General features: G+C 38.6%; 1 protein-coding gene across 1 annotated transcript in view; it reads left to right on the plus strand.

The window, feature by feature from the left end:
- The window catches only part of LOC103250747 (potassium voltage-gated channel subfamily KQT member 5-like), a 167,418-nt gene that overhangs the window by 46,569 nt on the left and 103,169 nt on the right, over positions 1-17,680 (plus strand). The window contains exon 3 of the mRNA XM_021708182.1: positions 3,637-3,727. Coding sequence (XP_021563857.1) covers positions 3,637-3,727 — 91 coding nt within the window. The remainder of the gene's footprint in view (positions 1-3,636; positions 3,728-17,680) is intronic.

Below are 17,680 nucleotides of genomic sequence, written 5' to 3' on the forward strand. Positions count from 1 at the left end.
TTTTAAATTCTATTTCATGTAATTGTGACTTTAGTAATTTGATTTTTTTCTACTAAATTTATGACTTAATTGTTCTTGCATTTCTAGCTCCCTTAGGTGTGATATTAGCTATTTTCTTGAAATCTTTCTATTTTCTTGATATGTGCGTGTAATGCTTCAATATTCTGCCACCCCCAGGTAACCCATCTCAGTGCAAAGGACACCCACAGGTTCAAAGTAAGGAGCTGTAAAAAGATCTTCCAGGAAAATAGAAAGCAAAAAAAAAGCAATGAGTAGCTTTTCTTATATATAAAACAAAACAGACTTCAAATCAATAAATATTTAAAAGGACACTGAAAGACCACTACATAATGATAAAAGACTCAATTTAACAGTAAGAAATATCCATGTTATCTATACATCCAACACAGGAGCACCCAGATTTATAAAATGATTGCCACTTAAACGAAGAGAGGACATAGACACCCATACAATCATAGTCAGAGACTTTAATACCCCACTAACAGCCCTAAAGAGATCACCGAGGCAAAAAATTTACAAGGACATCTGGGGCCTTAACTCAACAATCAACAATTGTACCTAACAGACATCTACAGAACACTTCAGTCAACATTTATTGAGTATTTATTCTACTCATCAGCACATGGAACATATTCCAAGATTAATCATATTATCTGGCGTAATTCAAGCATGAGCAAATTCCAAAAGTTGAAATAATATCAAGCATCTTCTCAGATCACAGTGGAATAAAAATATATATCATCATCAATAGGAACCCCCCCAAAAAACACACAAATACATGGAAATTAAACAACATGCTTCTGAATGACTTTAGGATCAACACATAAATCAAGGAAGAAATAAAAAGAATGAAGCCTCCCTGGTCGTGATGGATGATCCTTGAACTATATTGTCGGATATAATTTGCTACCAATCTTGTTGGGAATTTTTGCATCTATATTCACCAGGATGATTGGCCTATAGTTCTCTTTCCTTGTTGAATCTTTTCCAAGTTTGGGTATTAGGATGATATCAGCTTCATAGAATGAGCTAGGGAGAATTTCTTCCTTCTCAGTTGCCTGGAATACTTTCAGTAAGATTGGTATCAGCTCTTCCTGGTATGTCTTGCAGAATTCAACTGAGAAACCATCTGGCCCGGGGCTATTTTTTTTTTTTTTCATTTGGAGACAAATGAAATCAAGGACACAACTTATCAAAACCTTGGGATATTATAAAAATGGCACTGAGAGAAAACTTTCCTAATGTGCTCCCATCATTTTCAACTGAATAGAACTCCCCACTATCAGCCTCTGTAATAGTTTTCTTAGCAATTATTGCCTCTACCTTTCATTATAATCCAGTATGTTCACATTGCACAACTCACTAGATTTTTAATTCCTCATAAGAGATTTGCAGACCATTTTGCACATCTGTTTTTCTGTGTAGGAATCACTTTAGTTCAATTGAAAACCTATACTGAGTACCCATTGTAAAAGACACTGAAGCACTACCAAGAGATACAAGGATAAGTCAAGCAGCATCTAAATATTAATGAAAAAGGAACTAACAAAAATATCTGCTGTTTTGAACATAAACATACAGATCATGAAGCTATCATTGTATGCTTTTGGAAAAGGAAGATATATTAGTGACTAAATAATCCCCTCCTTGCTTTTCTTAATGTTTCCTGGTAAGTCTGGACCACTAATCAGAGGGGAACATCTGTCACTGTCACATCATCCTCCCAAATACCTTAATGATCCCTGAATATCACTTTCTCTTTGATAGTTTGGGGTTCAGGTAGGCATACTAGATTTTGGCCACTAGTTTACAATTTCTAGTCCATTAAGATCAATTAAATTGTAATCCAAAGTATCCAGAATTATTAGATGCATGAGTCAAAAGTATGACGCGTTGTTACTAACATCATGTGCTGGTTTTTTTTTCACTAGTACACTCATTTCTCTTGGAGACTCTGTTTGGAATGACAACTTCTTCCCTCTCAATTTGAGGAGATAGAAAAGTACCCCCCAAATTCTGGCTGAACCTAGAATGCCATCGCAATTATCATCGGTGCATGCATATTCAACAGCACTGTGGGGGCTTAGAATATACAAGTGGTGCCTAGTTTCTCTTTCTGCTACCGCCTTGGATGAGTTACAAAATGTTCTTAATTCTCAGTTTTCCTATCTATAAGGTAGGGATACTGATGCTTGTACTCCATAAATTTGTGAGGATAATGTGGGAGAATGCATGTAAAGAGCCAGTTCATAAGAAACCCTCTGTGGATATTAGTGATGATTATCCGCACCCAGATATAAGCAATGATGATCTTTCCTTCCAGTTCTGTATTGAGATAGAAACAAAGAAATAAGGAATATATGGTGTCAATCAGAAGTCAAGAAAATTTTTCTCTACAGGGCTAGATAGTAAATATTTTAGTCTTGTGGGTCACACTATCTCTGTTGTAACTACTGTGTTCTTCAGTTGCAGCGTGAAAGCAGCCATAGACAGTGCGTCATTATATGGATGTGACTGTGTGCCAATAAAACTTCATTTACCAAAACAGGCATTAGAAGCCAGATTTGTTTTATAGGCATAATTAGCCAATCTCTGGCTACAAGCCTTTGGGAGTTTACAGTCAAGATGGTAGAAAGACTTCTAAGAGTTTCAGGCAAGCCAGGAGACAATGGGGACAAAATTCACTGCTGTACAGAGAAATGTGGAAACTGATCATTTAGGGGAGCTTACTGTATGAATTCCCTGAGATGAGTAAAAGTGCAAAATATAGTCTAGAGCAAGTACCTCTGGTGAATTTTGGTTTTGTTTTTTTTTTCTAATCTTTCATTTTAAGATAAGTAATCTCAGCTTTGAAATAGATCCTTCCCTTTAATTAGACATTTTCCTTGGGAACTCAACTCTTCCCTTATTCAGGAAGTTGCATATTTCTAGGAATAAAAATGTCTATAGATTGATTGGTAGAAAATGCCTGCTCCTAACTTCTGCTCCCTATCATCATAAATGAATAAACTGAGCTGAGAGGTCATTTCTCTAGCAGTTTGACTGGAAGGAAATGGAATGTTCATAGGCAGTAGAGGAAATAGTTCACTTTCTTTCTATTCTTAGTATTAACATAAAGGAATGACAAAGAGAACCTGTGAGCAATATCAAACTGAAAATGAGCCACTGACTTCATAATAACCACTTAGGCCACATGACAGTTTACCAAGGCTGCCAAACATGAGGCAGTCTGTACTTCTTAGAAAGAAGAGTGGCCATACTATGTGCTCCCAGATAGAGAGCAAGAACATTCTTTGTGAGCTTTTCTCGGGATCCCTGCTTGGGAAAAGAATTGTATGGGAAATTCATAGATTCTTAGATGTGAGCATTTAAATGCAGCATGCCCACACACCAGCCCAACCCACGAGTGGATCCATGACACTGCAGGGGAGCCCCATTTGCACTGCGTTCTCTATTGTAGTTTGATATCCAAAATGGCTAGTCCCTGCTGGGGTTTTTATGATTTAACCTATGCTGGTTCAAAGACATAGTGCTTTGTTCATTAGGAATAAGAAATTAAGTCTGTGATGATAAGGCAAGGTTCTTATCAGATTTCTCTTTTTTGTTGTTTTACAGTTTTCTCCTTGTCTTTGGTTGCTTGATTTTGTCAGTGTTTTCTACCATCCCTGAGCACACAAAATTGGCCTCAAGTTGCCTCTTGATTCTGGTAAGTGAAACATAAACAAGAATGTGCATAAAGCATATGTAATAAAAGAGCTGTCTGTAACATTGACGCTATGCATCCTATCCCACAAAAAGTCCTATCTGGAAAAAAGAGAGTGACTATGAAATGTAAAAGTTTCAAAGATCACTGAAACATTTGCCCACCAAGTTTACCCCTAGTTAATCCTCAGGAATATATAGAAATATTCAGAATTATTATTATGTAGCAAGATCTTATATTATAGGCACATCACAAATAGAAGGCACTATGTGAAAGCAGTTTTAAGTATGCTTATTTATGTTAATAAATTATAAGAAGAATCAGTGTCCATGAGGTCTCTCATTATATTGCTAGAGAGTATAGGGTAGAGAGCATTTTCCAATAGCTGCAATTTGGCAGTAGCTACATATAATTGGCCAAGAACTATGAGCATATGGCACCTCATAGGAAGGTAGAACACTCCTCCACGTTCTTTTCAACCAACAGACTGCAATACGAGCTTTGCTGCTTTGCAGTTACCTGGTGAGAAATTCTGCAGTGTGCTCTGTTTCCATTATGCTGTCAATCCTCAACCACACAGAATTGCTCAATTCACTTTAAAATGGAAAAAGACCCCAAGGTATTTTTGTCTAATTTACTCTGAGCCTTTTAAGCTCTTACACATTTTCTGATACAACTAAATTATAGCACTATGTACTCAAATCACATTTGATTGGAAGTTTGGTTCATTTACAACCATTTTGACCTACTCAGTCCAAAATTATCAGAGTTGACAGTCTCAGACCTGTCTGAATGAACTCTAAACTGTAACATTCACTTTTTCTGTAAAGTCAAGTGGAATAGCGAGGAAAGAAGGAAAATTGAGCGAGGTGGTTTATGTATTCTCATAAGCAGAGGTTGGTTATGTTACAGCAATAAGCACTTAAGATGAAAAAATCTGCCATTACCATGAAGGTGAAAACTGAAGGATTTCAACATATACCCTGAGAGGAAAGCAATTGCTTTTCCTACCTTTCAGTCCAATATCAGAGAGAAATCATTTTGGTTCTGGAACAAATCTATCTCAATTTGTTTCCACATAAATTGTGCTACAGCAGTATATTGCTAATGTTAAGGTTACTGTTTCAAAACCCAAGGTAGAGAACAGATAGACCAAAGAGCACATCAGGGATTTGTTCCATTTACAAGCTTTCCATTTGGGTAGCAAGTGGGCTTTTAGACTTGTCCACCCCTTGGATGACAACAGATGATCTGAACTCAAGGTCTAATGTGCAACTGGCATTTAAGACCACATACAGAACTACAACCAGGAATTTTAGACAGAAAATGCAAATCTGGCTCGGTGGCTCAGCCTGTAATCCTGCGCCTTTAGGAGGCTGAGGTGAGTGGATTGCCTGAGCCCGCGGGTTCGAAACCCGCCTGGGCAGCAAGACCTCATCTCTACAATAAATCAAAAAATCAGCCGGGCCTGGTAGTGCGCACCTGTAATTCCGGCTACCTGGAAGGCTGAGGCGGAAGGATCGCCAGAGCCCAGCAGGTCGAAGCTGCGGTGGCCGGGAGCGGCCACTGCACTCCAGTCTGGGTGACAGAGTGAGACTCCAACTCAAAAAAAAAAAAAGAAAATGCAAATCTGACCTTCATACTTGAAACATAAAAACTGGATCTACTGCATGATAAGTGATACACACTAGGAATAAATCAGTCCTTAGGAAATTCATGAAAAAGTCTCTTTCATTACCAGGTCCAGAATCCAAAATGTTAGGTTTATGTCCTCCATATCTCTGAAATACAAATTTAGTCACTGGGTTTTTTTTTAATCAATATTTTTTATTTTGATATTGTGGGGTACAGTTAAGCATTAGGTATACAAATAAGTGTCATTCAGGCACCCTTGTTGATAAGGGGTTAATGAGTTTCTAAATAGTCCAGAGAAACCCATGTAATTACAAAGCCCAAAACTTATTAGTATCTTGACTTTTAAAACCTGTTGAACAGCAAACAATTGATCAGACTTTAGTAACTAAAGTGTATTCTAGGAGGAAAAAATGTAGATGTTATCAGTCTTGAACGACTTTGGATTTAGCAAAGTAGAAAGAAGTCCCTGTATGCAAACAGGGCCTGAGTTTTGAGCAATGTGGTTAGTGCTCAGATAGATACTCTCAGAAACCTATTGCTACAAGTCTTTCTGTAGGGAGAGGGCTTGTTAATCTTCCTATCTTTGTGCTATGGTGATACATTGTCCAGGCATATTCTTAATGGCTACCTTGAGATGTGCAGACTGTGTTGCAGAGCTAATATTTGCTAATGTTATTCTTCTCAATGTTTTCTTCAAAAGCTGTATTTTGTTTGAACAAAAAATTCAAGTATACTCTTTGTTGTTCTTTTTCTTTGGTTAGTAATTGATAAATTAGGAAAGGATATATATTTTAATTATTTTTTTACACGAAGTTAACATAGCATACCATAAAAGCTCAGTCAGTTGTAGAATATTGGGAAAAGCCAATCATTAACATAAGAAATCTGAATGATTTAAGAAATCTCATTTTATTTTCCTTTAACATATGTGTTTGAGACAGTTACTATCATTTCAAAGTCTGTCTATCCTCTGAACATCTAATCAAACAGAATTCATAGAATGCAATTCTGACCAGCAGTGTTTTTAGTTCCCAAGACAGGGCATATCTAAAGAATTATCATCCATGTAGTAATAAAAATGGCTTTTTAAATGTTTTCAAAAATCTACAATAAAGCCATGATTGTACACTTTTTATGTACACTGTGGGTATATAAATATACCACCAGAGGAGTAAATTTAGAGTTATGTATAAATCATATATTACAAGTGTGGATTTTTTTCATCAGTTCTGTCCCTTTTTGTTTTGAAAACATTTAAAAATATGTGATTCTATTTCTGTGCAAGTAAAAGGCACTCACACTTCTGACAAGGTTCACACTACAAGCAAACTCAGCTCATAGAAACAGCCCTCTTTGACAGTCACTCGTATTCACCTAGCTATTGCCTTGCAGGTACCAGCACATCAGGTAGAGATTATTGCTTTGGAGACATCTTACCCCCTGAACTCCATAAAGACTTTGGCTTTCCATCCCACACCCCTCATCCCCACCCAGGATGGCACTCCCAGCACTACTTGTATATTTGCAACTTCATAAACTTGCTTCAGTTACAGGCCAAATGGATACCTGTATTAATTTGCCAATTTATTCTTTTTCAGTCGTGTGAGCTGGGGTTTCAAGCTGTGCACCAGGTTCTCTTATTTCTCTCCCCAGAAACAGTGGAGCACATCCTTAAGAAGTGAGGTAGATTGTAGCCAGGCACCATGGGTTCAAATTCCACTCCTATCACTTTTTAGCTGTGCCATTTGAAAAAATCAATTTTCCGTGCTTTAGTTTTCCCATCTGTTAAAAGTGGATAGGAGGATTCTGGGAAGATGGCAGAATAGGAAGCACCAGGAATCTGTCTCTCCACCTAGACAACAATTACACTGGCAGAATTAGATGTAACTGAATTTGGACCTCTGGACCCTATTGAATGCTTGCAACTTCCAGAGGAAGACTTGGATGGTAAATTGCAGTTGGTTTTGGTCAATTTCAACTATGAGCACAGTAGCAGCTACCCAGCCCCATTACAGGCAGCTGTGCATGTGTTTCAGGAGGAACTTGAATGCAGCTTACAAGAGCCAGGATGGGCAAAAAGGACCCTGTCCTCCAAATATCAGAAATCTGTTCACTAATTGCTGTTTCTGATCCCAGAGGTGCAGACAGAAGGGTGGCAGCCATCGTTGTGCCCCCTCACTCCATTGCTGTGAGTCCTTCCCCCTCCAACAGAAGTGACTTCCAAGGGATTTGAAGGGTACTCCCCTACCCTTCATTCTTCTTTTTTCCTTTTTTAGAACACAATGTATAAAGATGTGATTATGTGACACCAATAGCTCTAAGGAGTAGGAATAGAGCTATAAAGGAGCAGAGTTTCTGTATGCTATTAAAGTTAAACGGGTATAAATTCAAATTAGAGTATTTTAACTATAGGATGTTAATGTAACCCCCATAGTAACCACAAAAAAATAGCAATAGAATACACACAAAAAGAAATGTGTATATTCATTTCACTATTAAAAAAAATCAACTAAACACAAAAGGAGACAGTAATGTAGGAAATGAGGGACAAAAAAGCAGTAAAGTATAAATAAAACAAATAGCAAAATGGCAAAAGTAAGCTCTTCCTTATCAGTAATTACTTTAAATGTAAATGGATAAAAGTTTCTAATCAAAAAAGATGGGATTAAAATACAGGTTCTATGTATATGCTAAGTACAAGATACTTACTTTAGATTCAAAGATACAAATACATTAAAAGTAAAAGAGTAGAGAAGATAATCCATGCAAATAGTAGCCAAAAGAAAGCAGTGATGGCTATGCTAATATCATGCAAAATAAACTTTAAGACAAAAAAGAAGGGACATAGAAGGACATTATATATCAATAAAATGTTCAATATAGCAAGAAGATATAACAATCATAAACATTTATACACTTAATAACAGATCATCAAAATACATGAAGCAAAAATGGTCAGAATTAAAGGGATAAATAGACAGTTTTACAATACTATTTGGAGACTTTAATCCCCCACTCTCAATAATGGATAGAACTACCAGACAGAAAATAAGAAAATAGAAGACAGTACAATAAACTAACTAGATCTAACAGACATATACAGAACAGTCTACCCAACAACAACAGCATAAACAATCTTCTCAAGACTATATGGCACATTGTCCAGAACAAACTATGTTAGCCCACACACTAAGTCTCAATAGATTTTAAAAGATGGACACCACACAAGGTATCTTTTCTAAACACAATGGGGTTAAGTTAAAAATCAATAACAGAAATAAAACTGGAATAATGTGGAAATTAAACAGCATGCTCTTAAACAACTAATAGATCAATGAAGAGATCACAAGGGAAAATCGAAAATACTTAGAGATAAATGAAAACAAGACACAACCTACCAAAACTTGCAAGACACAGTGAAAGCAATGCTCATGTTGAATTGTACGAAGTGTGGCAATTAAGTTTGCACACACATTCTAGAAAAAGTGCTACAAACCTCATTGCTGAATATCACACTGTCACCTTTGAAGTACTCCCCTTGGGAAGCTAGGCCAGACCTAGTCCACCCATCAAAGCAATTCTGGAACTCTTTTTCTTGAATCGTCATCAGAGCTATCATCACAAGAATGTCAGAGTTTGAATTAGAGCAACAAACAAATACGAAATTTCTTGTTAAACTTGGCAAGAGTGAAAGTGAAATCAGGGACATGTAAGTCCAAGTTTATGGGTATAATGCCATCAAGAAAACAGCACTGCACAAATGGAGTAATTGTTTATTCTAAGGGGAGAGAAGGTATCACTAATGAGGAGAGGTCACAATGGCCCTTTAAGAGCAGAACTGATGAAAACATTGCAAAAGTTTGTCAAATTTTGCATCAAAGTTACCAACTGACTTTGAGAAGCATAGGAGACCAAATAAACATCCATGGAGAAACAATTTGGAAAACCTTAACTGAAAATCTTGGCATGAGAAAGGTGTGAGGAAAAAACGGTCCCAGAGGAGCTCTTGCATCACGAGGATGCACCAGCTCACACAACACTACCTGTGAGGGAGTTTTTAGCCAGTAAGCAAATAACTGTATTGGAGCACCCTCCCTATACTCACTCACCTGATCTGTCCCCCAATGACTTATTTCTTTACCTTAAGATGAAGGAGAGCCGGGCTCGGTGGCTCAGCCTGTCATCCCGCACTTTGGGAGGCCAAGGTGAGTGGATGGCCTGAGCCCGCGGGTTCAAGACCCGCCTGGGCAACTTGGAGAGACCTCATCTCTACAATAAATCAAAAATTAGCCAGGTAGGGCAGCACGCGCCTGTAGTTCCAGCTACTTGGAAGGCTGAGGCAGAAGGATCGCCGGAGCCCAGCAGGTCAAGGCTGCGGTGGCCGGGAGCGGCCACTGCACTCTAGTCTGGGCGACAGAGTGAGACTCCAACTCAAAAAAAAAAGATGAAGGAAATATGAAAGGAAGACATTTTGATGGCATTCAGGACATCAAGGGTCATATGATGACACCCCTGATGACCATTCCAGAAAAAGAGTACCCAAACTGCTTTGACAGGTGAATTAGGTGCTGGCATTGGTGCATAGCTTCCCAAGGGGAGTACTTTAAAGGTGACCGAAGCGCTACTCAGCAATGAGGTATGTAGCACATTTTCTAGAATGAGTTCGCGAACTTAACTGTCAGAACTTATATAGCTCTAACTGCATTAAAAAACAAGATATATCTCAAATCACCAATCTGACTAAAATTTAAGGAACTAAAAAAGAATAACATTTTTTCATAGTGCAAAAACTTCATAACATTGGATATGGCATTGATTTCTTGGATATTACTTCAAAGGCACAGGCTGCAAAAGACAAAACAGACAAATTAGGCTTTCAGAAGTTTAAACTTTTATGCATCAAAAGATAATATCAAGAGAATAAAAAGGCAACTCACAGAATGAAAGAAAATACCTGCAAATGATATATCTGATAAGGGATTAAGATCCAGAATATGTAGAAATTTCCTAAAACCCAACAACAAGAAATAAACAATGTGATTCAAAATGATCAAAGGACTTGAATAGACATTTCTCCAAAGAAGACATGCAAATGGCCTATAAGCACGTGAAAAGGTGCTCAGCTTCACTAGTCATTAGGGGAGCACAAATAAAAACTACAATGAGATACCACCTCACACCCATTGGGATGTCTACTATCAAAAAAAAAAACCCTAAAAACAGAAAATAACAAATGTTGGTAAGTATGTGGAGAAATCAGAATCCTTGTTCACAACTGGTGGGAATGTGAAATACTATAGTCACTGTTAAAAAAAAAAGTATGGCTTTTGTCTTAAAAAATTAAACATAGAATTACCACATGATACAGCAATTTTGTTTCTGAGTATATACACAAAAGATTGAAAGCAGATTCTCAAAGAGATATTTGTATGTTCGTGTTCTTAGAAGCATTCATTCACAATAGCCAAGATGTGGAAGCAACCCAAGTGTCTACTGACAGGTGAAGAGATAAGCAAAATGTGGTATATACATACAAAAAGTTATCCAACCTTAAAAAGGAAGGAAATTCTGATATAGACTACAACATTGAGGACATAAGCCAATCACAAAGAGAAAAATACTGTACGACTCCACTTACATAAAGTACTTAGAGTAACCAAAAAAGCATAGAGACAAGGTAGAATTGTGGCTGTCAGGGGCAGGGTGAAAAGAGGAATGGAGAGTTATTGTTTAATACAGGAGTACTAATCCATGACCTGTTAGGAACCAGGCTGCAGAGCAGGAGGTGAGTGACAGGCAAGCAAGCAAAGCTTCATCTGTATTTACAGCTACTCCCCATCACTCGCATTGCCACCTGACCTCCATCTTCTGTCAGATCGGTGGCGGCATTAGATTCTCATAGGAGCATGAACCCTCTTGTGAACTGTGCATGCAAGGGGTCTAGGTTGTGTGCTCCTTATGTGAATCTAATGTCTGATGATCTGAGGAAGAGCTGAGTTGGTGAACTGAGGAGCACTGTCTCCCATCCACCCCAGACGAGGCCATCTGGTTTCAGGAAAACAAGCTCAAGCCTCCCACCAATTCTGCATTATGATGAGTTGTACAATTATTTCATTATATATTACAGTGTAATAATAATGATAGAAAGAAAGTGCACAGTGAATGCTACAGGCTTGAATTATCCCCCAAATCATCCCTCCCCATCCCTCAGTCCGTGGAACAACTGTCTTCCACAAAACTGAATCCTGATGCCAAAAATGTTGGGGCAATCTTACAAGATAAAAAGAATTATAAAGATAGAGAGTGGTGATGATTATATTACATATGAATGCATTTAATACCACTGAATGATACTTTAAAATGATTAAGGTGTAAATTTAATGTGTGTTAAAATACAATAAAACATTTGAGGAAAAAAATCCCCCCAAATTAAATGAAATTTAAAATTTCCCCAAAGGTAGGTAATAATATATGCTACTTCATAAGTCTGACATGAAGATTAGATAAATTGAAGTGCGTAGAACTGGGCCAAACATAGAGGAAACTCTTAGAAAGCTGGCAGATAGTATTATCATTGGATCTTCCATATATAATAAAAACCTAATAGGGACATAAGTACAGCTGAATACTGGAATATTTGAAAATACCATATTTGACAAAATATTATACATGTTTAATAGAAAATAAATATTTTTGTAAAAGTTTCCTCCCCACAAGCAGTTTTCCACATACACCTGTTTATCTAATTACAAGTGACTCGATACATGTTCACCGTATAGCATGTGTTCACAGTAGCCACTTATTTCGGGTGACTAATGAAATAGAATTTTATCGTTGTGTCTTTTTGGTAAATATGTCTGGTAACAGTGCTCATGGCTTGATAAACTCTTTTTTCAGTGTCCATGTCTGCCAAGGGACTCATTGAGCATGGATAACTCCAGCTCTGTGGGAGCTGCCCGCTTCGTTGTCACTCCAGGGATAAAATTTATGAACTCAGTAATATCCATGAAGCTGTGTGTCCAAATTCCAAGGACAGTTGAAAACTGGTGTTGGCCGGGTTTGGTGGCTCAGCCTGTAATCCCAGGACTTTGGGAAGCTGAGGGAGTGAATTGCCTGAGCCCGCAGGTTCGAGACCAGCCCGAGCAACTTGGCGAGACCTCGTCTCTACAATAAATGAAAAATTAGCCAGGTGTGGTAGCACGCATCTGTAGTTCCTGCTACTTGGAACACTGAAGCGGAAGGATCGCTGGAGCCCAGCATGTTAGTGCTGGGGTGGCTGTAAGCATGCCACTGCACTCCAACCTGAGTGACAGAGTGAGACTCCAACTCAAAAAAAAAAAAAAGAAATCTGGTGTTAGTTTCCTAAATTTTGCAAATTCATCAAAACCATAAGGGAGCTAGCATTTTTTCAAATAAAATAAACTTGCAATATAAATATCTCTCCTCCCCCCCCCCCCCATTTTAACAAATGGCTAAAGAAATTGTGCAGGATAAATCATCAAATACAAAACAGACACAACTCCAGGCCAGGCCTGGCTGAGGAAAAGCCTGGGTTGTCTCTAGAACATCCAACTGCTGATTAGTGGTTGTGCTTCTTTTGAGGATGACAGGTCTACCAATGTGCATTTGCTAGCACCCAGAGAAGTTCAAGTTCCACATATGCCAAAAAGGCTTACAACATTCTTACTTAGGACAAGTTAGTTTCTTTTTCATAATGAGTTTCACTTACAAAGTTACCACAAATAGGTTTATCAATTCAGACTACCAAAAGTTCTTTGTAGCAAGAATTCTAAGTACTGTTTTGTAGACAACCAATGGTCTGATTCGTATGGTAAATAATCAAGCGAACAATTTCATCTTCCAGGCCCAGCTCACTTTGTTCAGGTACGCATCATGATGTGGAAGTGACTCTCCTGTTTCCATGTTAGATTATTGTGGAAAGTTTTATTTTGCTTTGTTTTGATTTCATTAGGCTGAGTTTGTATGTTTTAGCATTACATTTCTTACCTTCTTGACGATAATACCATTTGAAGGGCGTTTCTTCTTTGTTGGATAACTTCTTGTCACCCAGATTAATTTTAAAGTATTTATTTTAGGTCTTTAGATGACAATTAAAATTATTCAACATGTTGAAAACAAACAACCTTTCCACTTAATTAAAGTGATGTTTGCAAAATTTGCATGAAAGGTCATCATTTCTAAAATTGCCCGCCCATAAGCGACAGAAAAAAACGACACTATCAATTTCATCAAGAGAGAGACTGTCTCAGTGTATTTGCTCCTGCAACCTTCTGCTGTGTTGGAAAAGCCCCAGCCACAGTTGCATCTGGATGAAGACTCAAGCACAAGGTCAAGATCCAGTTTTTCCCAAACATCTGAGTGTTCGACACCTTCTAGATAAAATATATGCATGTTTGCTGCTTATGCTTCATGTAGCAAACATGGATTTACTGTTTCCGTGTACAGTGAATCAGTCCCTGAATCATGGATGAACACAAGTTAAGCAGATCTAATTATATCTTAAATATAGTAGTGGATCTTATTATTTACAGAAAATCTTTAGTGAATTGTTTTTTAAAGTGGAGCACCTCCTTAAAAGGCTAAGAACTACATAATCTGTTACATGTTTGTTTTATTTTTTAATGTGGGTACATGCATTTTTAATTGCTATATCACTATTCACTATGGAGTGTGGTGTTGAAGAATCAGAGCTGCTGTTGTTATTTCCTACCTACCAGTATTAGTAGAAGAGGAAAAATCAGCCACAAAGGTATTCACCAGTTCTTGCAAAGTAGAAAGTTCTGCACATGACGTTGTATGGATTCGATGCAGTATGAAGTTACATTAGTCTTTATATTTAATGCTTCTGGTATTAAACATTGTAAGAAAGATGAACAGAGTGAAGGATAAGATCCATTTGAGGATGTTAAGTCTCATGTTTGTAAAGGAAGTGACAGAGTATGAGCTATGAAGCAATCAGGAATGAGTGACGCTTCTTTAGATTTATCACATCCCTATAATTTACTGCAGAAAGCTCTCAGAATATCCCAGTGAACACTGAAAACTGCAATTATTTCCCTTTGCTTTTCTTTCATCAAGGAAAATGCAAATAAATTCTAAAATGATTCATAAAAACTAATGACCCTCATCAATCTGCTGACGACTGAAAGGAAGAAGCAGGAGACTTAAACACCTACACTGAATCTTAAATGAGGGATAATAATATAGTTAGTTGCCTTGTGAAAAGTATTTCAGATATTAGAGGAAGGAGTTGTTCAAGTTAAAGATAATGAAATTGTGCCTGAAAAAAAGACCAGGTCTCTATCTACAATTAAGGAAGGAAAGAACTTTACATATTTCCACTGTGAACATTGATGTCTAACCAAATGGTCCAGTCTGTGCCACAGAACTCTGGCATTAGCAGAAATGTGAGTGAATTGGGGCAACAAGCTATGCAGAAATTGGGGGAAAGAACCTTCCAGGCAGGTGGAGCTTTGAGGACAAAAGCTTTGGGCAGGAGCACACCTGGCGAGACCGAAAGGGCAGGAAAACCAGAGCAACTGAAGGGAAGTAAGCCGGGGGTAGAGTAGAGGAAAATAAGACACCAGTTGGGCTGCCAGTTTCTTGACAATAAAACTCAAAGCTGATTCAGTGACAGCACTTAATACAGTGGTAGCTGGTGGCAAATTATCAATAAATATTTGATGAAAAGGCCAGGCTTGGTGGCTCAGCCTGTAATCGCAGGACTTTGGAAGGCCGAGGTGAGTGGATTGCCCGAAACCCACTGGTTCGAGACCAGCCCGGGCAACTTGGCAACACCTCGTCTCTACAATAAATAAATAAATAAATAAATATAGCCAGGCATGGTAGCAAGCACCTGTAGTACTTGGAAGGCTGAGGCAGAAGGATCACTGGAGCCCAGCAGGTCGTCACTGGACACTGGACACTGAAGTGGTCATGAGTGTGCCACTGCACTCCAACCTGGGTGACAGAGTGAGATGCCAACTCAAAATATATATATTTGATGTAAAAAGATGACCCATGTTTCATTACACAACATTAAGATTGACACTTTCACAGTATCATGGATATGGCACCAAAATTAAAACAAGATGCAGAACCTACTTCAGGACTTGGAAGTGCTAGGACGGAAGCCATTCAGGAAGCAGTTGAAGTTATTTGCGTAAAATACAGTGGAGTCCCAAACCAAACAGAGACAGTGTAAGCAGGGGTGGGGCATGGACTGAAATAATACAGTTAAAGGCTGAATCACAACTGTATGTCCTATCTGTGTATACGCCTTATAGGACCCCTGAGGCTTTTCTTCTCAGAACTGAAGTATTCAGCCCCTCCAGCTGCAAGTCCAGCTGCAGGTCACTTTCCTCTGCCAGATGTTGTCTGCGTTGTCTGTGGTCCCTGTTGGCATGCAGCCTCTATGGTTGACACCTGCCATCTCGCCCTGACCTGCATCTTCCCACTCTGATTTTCCCAGTTGGTCTCTGATCCTGTGAATTTCCATCAATTTTCAGATGTTTCCCTGGGTTCTGCCTTTCCCTCTCCTAGTTTCTCCAGGCCCAGGCCTTTAATTCATGCAGTTCTAACACAAATATATATTTAGTACTTCCTACATTCCAACATCTGTGCAGGGAACTGGAGTCCCAAATATGAAAAAGGCATTGCCCTACCCTGGAAGAATTCACTGTCTGTGTCCTGTTATTATCTACAACTTTTGACTGACTCCAGAAAAAAGTAAATAACCTCAAAATCATGGTGAAATTAGGAGATAAGAGAGAAATGGACTAATCAGTCATTTTTTAAAATTCTCACTTTAAAACATATCCACAAGAAAAAAAATAGACCATCTCAAGTCATCTTTTTCTCATGCAGATCACAAATGAAATGATCAGAAACTACGTTCAATATGGCTTTACTACTAATCATGCACATATGCTGAGTATTGGTTTGTATCACACAAAGCGAAAGCTGGAAGCAGGAGGTGACTCCCACTGTTCCCCACGCAGACATACACATCAGGGTCACAGTTGAGGTGAGAAGACACATCACGCCCCTGCAAAGTAGATTAGAGAAAAATGTTCCAGGCTGTAAATGGCAGCTTGACAAACAACAGCACAGGCTGGATTCAATGAAAATGCTGCAGACCTGGCTTCCTCCAGGGCAGTAAATCAATGAATCCACAGAACATTACTGGAAAATGGAGAACAGAAAAGAGACTGCAAGTTTTACAGTCCCTCCAGCCTTGGCTCATAGTAGACAAATGTAGGGAGATTCAGTGCTGCAGGGTCTCAGCATCATGAGAAAACCTAAAAAAGCCCTCCCATGAAAGAACATGCAGAACAGCCTGCCTTGGGATAGACTGGGGTAGAGAGGGAAGGAATTCCACCCCTAGGAATTTCAGGCACCCCTAGGAATTTCAGGAATTTCAGAGGACTCACTCTTCACCCTTACTCTCTTGAACCTTATTTTTAAAATGGGGTCAAATCAAGTACAAATGACGTCAAATGCAACCTTTTAAAGAAAGAGAAACCCCAACATAATTGGAGGAGTATCATGCAAAAGTGAGAAAGACTGGTGAGCATTCCCTCTCTTTGCCTTAATGATAATGATGCATAGGGAATCTGAGTTAACTACACCTCTGTGACTCTAGAGTTTTCTCTGCCCCGGTCAACCCATCTGCTTCTTGTCAGCAGGCTCCCTCCTGAGACACTGTCTGGTCGTGACCCACAGCCCACAGTAGTGGAGAGTTGATGGTGCAGTGTCACAGTGGTCAGGCAGGAGCAGGCATAAAACTGACTGGACAAGTGGCTTTTGACAGGGTCAGGGAGCTTGTCAGTCTGTAGAGTTCAGGAAAAAGCTATGGAGAGCTCTAGGGTGGGGGTCAGAAATGTAAAACCCATAGCCAGGTCCTTTAGAGGCTCAACACCATGAGGACAAATGTTTCCTTGAATCACCTATGCAGACTGAAGAATTTTTTTTTCTAATCTTGAGCTGCTCATTGATTCTTTAATTTATGTATTCACTCATGAAATATTCAGTGAGCACCTACCAGGTATACTCTGAACCAAAGGCATGGCACACATGCCATACCAGCTGTACACTGAGATACTCATATGCTCCACATCTTTTTCTTTGACAATTCTTTAACATTATTTTCCTAGCTAAATCAGGAGGAGCATTTGGGGGTATTATGCAAACACAGTCTATCTGCTACCTTAAGTTTCCCTAATGCAAATTACCTAATCCACAAATTATAAAATTAAGTAGAATAATCATGTCAATGTAACATGGAAGTTAGAGACAATG

This window comes from Carlito syrichta, unplaced genomic scaffold, assembly GCF_000164805.1.
Source record: "Carlito syrichta isolate Samal-C Ts95f unplaced genomic scaffold, Tarsius_syrichta-2.0.1 Scaffold132296, whole genome shotgun sequence".
In the NCBI taxonomy this organism is placed as follows: domain Eukaryota; kingdom Metazoa; phylum Chordata; class Mammalia; order Primates; family Tarsiidae; genus Carlito; species Carlito syrichta.